Below are 6100 nucleotides of genomic sequence, written 5' to 3'. Positions count from 1 at the left end.
CCTGAGTAGCTAGGGTGTGAACCACTGGCACAAGGTAAGAGTATGATTTCTCCTAAGCACCTGTGAATGAACCACAAATGAATGTCCCTGGAGAGTCCTCTCTGCTGGCTTTCAGACGCACATATCCAGGCTAACTTCCTCACGTGCCTCACCAGCATTTTGAATTTAGTATACTCAGGCTGAAACTACTCATCTAAATACCCTGAATACTACCTTCCTTGTCTTTCCCATCTTAGAAAATGGCACCACTAGTGCTCAGACAAGAAATCTTAGAACTATTCTTGACTTCCTCCCATGTCCTTTGTACCCTGGACAGTCATCAAGATCTACCCAGTCATTTTTTTTTAATCTCCATTTCTGCTACAAAGAACATGTCAATCTGCCCTTAGCTCTTACCTGGGCTCCTGAAATAGCCAATGAATAGCCCGCTCTGTTGAGAGCAGCTGGAAGAGTCCATCTCCTCCCCCTCCCCCAGCTTTAGCTTTATCCTATGTGCCTCACCCTCCCTTGTTTGGCCCTGGCTGCACGTGAGCTTTGTAGAACCATTATAAGATGTTGATCCCCAAGAGCCTCTAGAAAACGTTACCGTGGCCCAAATGTCTCTGTTAAAGCCATTCCCTTCTCCTATAGCTTTGTTCATGGCTGCCTTAACACTGGCTTTCATGTCTCGGCTCAAACGCCTCTCCTTTGAGAGTTCCTCTAAGCCAAGATCCTCTCACTATGATACACTGTCAAATTGTGTGGATGGTTTCATACTTCCTCCACAGGAGAGAAAGTATCCTGCAAGAACTGTGTCTCGGGCCTTTCCTATGACTACGTGGTTCATATGTAGGCCAATGCCTAGTGGAAAACACTGACCAATCAACAAACTCCTTTCATCTTTGTTCTGCTAATGCTCATGCTTGGGAAGTAGCTACTCACTCCATGCACACTTTTTTGGGTGCTGGGGTGAAACCCGGGTGTCATGTGTGCAGAGGTTCTGCCACTGAGTTATCACCCCACCCCCGCCACGGCCTTGACATTCATGCCACTGTTAGGCCGCTCTCACAGTGCTATTCAAATATATGAGTCCCGAAAATTAGACAGACCTGACTCTGATATCTGCGAACCCCCGACGTTACTCTGAGAAAGTACTGCTTGACTTCAGCCTTTCCACCTGGAAATTAAGGCAACTTGTATCGATCTTATCATAACAGATAAAACCGGGTTAGACGTACATGCTAATCACCAAGGGCCATGGTTTGAATGATGATGCCCCTCCAAGATTCAGTGTTGGCCCGCAGTACCCTGTGCGACATTAAGAAGAAGGGGCCAGTCAGTGGGGCTTCATCCTGGTGCATGGAACTGGCGCCCCTGCGAGAGGGCCATCTCTTCAGTCATGCAAAGACACGGACAGTGCCTTCCCGCCAGGGCTTGCAGCAAGAAAGCACCATCTTGAAGCAGTAAGAAACCCTCCCAAGATGCAGCCTGCTGCTATGAGAAATGAGTCTGCCTTCTTCGTAACTTACTCCATCTCTGGTATTTTGTTACAGTAGCATGAAAGACCTTAAACACGGAATAAAATTAGCTTCCTTTCTTCTCTTTCTTCCCCTAAATGCTAACTCCTCCCTTCACAGATACATAGATACACCTCCAAAATATGGATGTGTGAGAATATCTGGCCCGATGTTCCGTGACAGGCTCAATGGAAGCTTTGCCTTTGAGGAATGAGGCGGTTCACTCGGATGGCATTTCCAAACTTTGTGTCTGAGACATAGCTACCTCTAACTGGAGTCTATATGATAAGGGCATTTCCTCAAATATATATAGAGAGGTAAAACAAAGAGGAGAAAGGCAATAATACACTCATTAGTATAGAAGACATTACTTTAAAAGAAAACACCAGATGGCAGCACCAGATGCTGCAGATGTGTCTGAGGAGCTTTTAGTTCAAACTTGGCCTTGGTGGATGCCAAAGGTAGCTGTAAAGCTGAGCTTCAAGTGACAATCATCTATGAAAAATATAATGTCAAGTAGAGAAGGGATGGATTAAGACATTTTGTACTCATACACTGTTTTGTAGAATGGGAGCTTCTTTGTACAACTACTTAAAGATAATTTTTTTAAAAAAGAAAAAGGTGGTGTCCTTTAAGGAAAACAATGTCTATTTTTCAATTTCTATATGGGACACAGATTGTCTTGACAGTGTTTCATAAGCTATCAGCAAAATCCTGAGAAAATAGCTCCAAGCATCACCTCCTACTAAAAGGTGCCTTTTGTGGTTTATAGTTATATTTCTTTAATTTTATCAGCATGTGGTCCAATAGCCTGAAAGGGTCTAGAGCTAAAGAATAAATTATCAGCTTCCAGAAAACAGCTAAGCATTAAATCAAATATTAAAGTCTATTCATCCATCTTAAACTAAGGAATAATAAACTCTATATTCCTCAGCATTCATCAGAAAATTTCTTGCTAAATGAAGATAAAAGAATCTCAGTAAATATATGACATTAAATTTAGAATAATGATCGGCTTTTCTTCTTTATGCATCAGAGTTTCATGTGGAATTAACAACAGTTTTTAATTATCTTTAAGTAGTTGCATGAAGCAGTTGCCATGTTAACAAAGAAGCTTGTAAATACAATTTATCTTTTAACTCTTGCTAAATTAGATATTGCTCAACCAGGCTTTTCTTTTTTCTTTTTTTTTTTTTAGAGGAAAAGCTGGGCAATTTCTGCTGCTCATGATCAAGCAGGCCCAGAACAATGACACCCTTGAAATAAAGTTCCACGCCAGGGGTCACCTCCTCTTAACACCCTGCTGGTGTCCTGCACAACTTTCCTGCAAGGACAGAGGAAGAAATGTGGCTTTAGATCACAGATATTTGGGACAATTCACATAGTGACCAGAGGGCAAAGCCAGTTGCCCACTGAGTTCTTGGTGGACAGTGTGTCTGTCTGGTGCTTACTGGTGTTTAGATCTGATTGAAAGACAGCAGGAGTTGAGGGTGGGGATGTGGCTCAAGTGGTAGAGTGCCAGCCTTAAGTAGAAAAGGCCACGGGAGAGCACGAGGACCCAAGTTCAAGCCCCAAAACTGGCACAAAAAACCCAGCAGGAGCATCTGTGTCACGAGGTAACCCCGCCCATCTTTCTTGGAGGAACATTCTCTGCAGAGGGTAACACACCCTGCCAGCAAAACAGTCATTGTCACCCAAATAGCATGAGTCGTTTTCCAAGCACAACAATCATGGTTCCGACCCTTTCCCTTCAGGAGACTGCAGGTTGAATCTCTTGTGATCATCAGACCCACTTAGCTGATCCTAATACAAAGTCAGATGGAGGATTCTAGAAGAAAACTCGAATCATCTCTTAAGACATGCAGCAGACTTCTTAATCGTAGACAAGGAATGCGTGCATGCTGCAGGTCAGCCGCCGGTCAGCCGTCCCGGGCCGGCGTGGTGATGAAATCTAGTCACATATAGGGCAGTGCTCTTTATGGAAGGAAGCTAACAATTCCCAGCACCAGCAAGCTGTGAATGGAAGGGAGAAAGAAAACTGAAGCATCCACAGTCAAACCAGGCTCTCTGATGAAAAGTCTAAGCTAGAGAAGGGGTAGAGCCCGTGGATTATAAACGTCGTTTGCTTTCTCTGAAGCCAAGCAATTTTTAATTGGCCCGAGTTGCTTTCGGTCTGACCTGATGTTGATCTGTCCTCAGGACGAATTTATGACTCCCCCAATGGGTGAGCACACATGTGACAGGGGTGGCCGGGGAACAAGACTGGGTGTAGCCTGACCATCAGGGCCTCTAGGTGGGGGTTCCTTCCCTTCTCTACATTCCTGAGTTACCCAGGGGCCACCCCCAGCCGCTCCCAGCGTCCTCCCCGGCTGCTGACCCCATGGGTCAGGAAGGTGTCACTTTGTGAGGCTGTGTGCTGGGCCGTGTCCTTTCACAGAGAGAACACACTGTGCTCAGCGTCTTGGCCCAGAGCTGGGACACCAAGTATGCGTTACATACTTTGTATACTTTGTCAAATCTGACCGCAGGCCTGGCGATCTCTACATCTGCCATGAGACCATTTGAGGGAAATGCATACAATCAGGACCACAGGGCGGTGTGTGAGAAGGCTGAGGGCTCTCTGATTTGTAGCCCAGTCCCAGATCCTCTTACTCTCTCATTCCAGACCCCACACATTTTGGAAGGAAAGCAACAGCCAGAAGATGGGGAGAACAGATCGTGTTTACAAGGCCAGCTCGAAACTAGCTGGCTTTATATTCTTCGATGTTCATTGGAAAAACGTGCCCAGCATCTGTGAGTCTGACTCTACAGCTTTAGAATCATTGTCTTGGAATCTTCTAGACCAGCAAGTCCATAATCGTTTTGTTCTTAGCATGGAACTTAGGAGCAAGGACTATCTTAATGAGATAACAAATAAAGAGGAACCTCCCCCCCCCCAGTGTATCTGATTTAATCTTTTTTACCATAGTTTGAGTGACTTTGTTTCCTTAGAACAGTTCATTTAAAGACTGGTTAATGGTCTAAGTGGTGCATGGTTGCCACAAGGTTCAATCAGCAAGCCATCAGCTCAGAAGCTGATATTCTATAAGGTATGCACCACTCATTGGCTTAATGATCAAAGAATAGGGACCATACCCCACCTTGCAAGTTTTCACCCCAAAAACATCCCTACCCAATCCTGCTGATAAGACCACCTCAGGGAAGCGTGTAGTCACTCTCCAGCCCGGGGTCGTGCTTATTTAGAACCATCACCGGTGGGCCTGGGGCCCGCATCCACACTGGGTCCCCAGCGGGACCCTGCACGTACACTCCCGCCTTCGTTTCAGTTTCTATTATAGGGGTTCATTGCCTTGGCCATGTAATTTCAGATTCCAAAAGAAAGCATGCTGTCGCTGCAGGGTATGCGTCTTTGGGCAAGGGCTCCAGTGTTTAATTACTGCTAAAGTCATCTGGGGTGTTTTGACACAGATTCTATTTTTGAGAGAGAAACTCATAGTATAAGGCAGCATTGCCAAAAACGAATTCCTAAGGTAGATGACTAAAATAAACCAGCGGCCCATACTGGCCGCTGGAATGGGGATTACAGCTCTGAAATGTAGACACAGCATTGACTCATTTTGAAATAACAGTCCCTCCCAGGGATTGCTGGTATCAGGGATCCAGGGGGAAAATGTCCACTTCTTTCAGGCAGAAGAGGAAGGACCCGGGACCCATCCGCCCAGGGCAGCCCCTGGAGTCCATTAGAGGGTCTGGGGGAGGGGGGGGTCCAAGTGGAGGCTGAAGAAAGGTGTGGGGGGAGGGGGAGCCCCCCGGGGTGAGCTGGGCCAATTCTGGGAACAGTTGGGCTCACTGCCCTGGAGGCAGAGCGGCCGGGACCCCGTGGCCTCCCCCGGTGTGAGTTACCTCGTCCGGCCCGCTGGCCGCCCGGGATGGGTGGCTACATCGGGGCCACCTTTAGTCGCCAAGGTCAAAGTGGGCCCTTTGGGTGGGCTGGGCCGGGCCTTGCCGCTCCTCTGAGGCCCGGCTGCGCGCGCCACCGCTCCAGGCACCGGGGCTCGTGGATGGGGAGGGACCGGCTGCCGAAGCCCCGGCCGCAGGCTGAGCAGGTGGGCATCCTGGGCCGGCCCGGGGCGGCAGGGTCGTGCGCGCGGTCGGGGCTCGGGGGCCGGCAGGTTCTCTGGTGCACAAGGAGGCCATCGGGGGCGAAGGCGCGGCCGCAGGGTGCGCAGGGCCGCGGCGGCGGGGCCTGGCCGGCGGCCTGGGGGCGGAGGGGCCGGGGCGTGGGGGGCGCAGGGGCCCCGGGGAGCGCGGGGGGCGCGGGGGACGTGGGGGTCCCGGGGGCCTCGGGGGGCGCAGGGGGCGCAGGGGGCGCGGGCCGCCTCAGGCCGCGGGGCAGCCTGCTGTTTTCTAGGCGCCACTTCTCCAAGCACTGTGGCTGGTGGATGGCGATGGACAGGGACCCGAACTCGCGGCCGCAGAGGTAGCAGATGGGCAGGCCAGGCCTGCGCGCCGGGACGGCGGGGGGCGGAGGCCGGTGGGCGGACAGGCCTGCCCGCGCGCGCCGGGACAGGACCACGGTGCCCGGCCGGCCCCGCGCCTCCCCG

General features: G+C 50.0%; 1 protein-coding gene across 1 annotated transcript in view; it reads right to left on the bottom strand.

Annotated features, from left to right (window-relative positions):
• Positions 1-969: 969 nt before the first annotated feature.
• LOC138818189 (zinc finger protein 474-like) overlaps positions 970-6100 on the bottom strand; it is a 5247-nt gene continuing 116 nt past the window's right edge. Inside the window, exons 1-2 of the mRNA XM_070009145.1 lie at positions 5400-6100; positions 970-3509 (exon numbers count right to left, since the gene is read on the bottom strand). The exon at positions 5400-6100 is cut by the window's right edge and continues 116 nt beyond it. Coding sequence (XP_069865246.1) covers positions 5464-6100 — 637 coding nt within the window. The 3' untranslated portion in view covers positions 970-3509; positions 5400-5463. The remainder of the gene's footprint in view (positions 3510-5399) is intronic.

This window comes from Dipodomys merriami, unplaced genomic scaffold (assembly GCF_024711535.1).
Source record: "Dipodomys merriami isolate MVZ:Mamm:240054 unplaced genomic scaffold, mDipMer1.0.p SCAF_72, whole genome shotgun sequence".
NCBI lineage: Eukaryota > Metazoa > Chordata > Mammalia > Rodentia > Heteromyidae > Dipodomys > Dipodomys merriami.
Note: the sequence above shows the minus strand (reverse complement) of the source record. Positions and strands in the feature narration are given on the sequence as shown.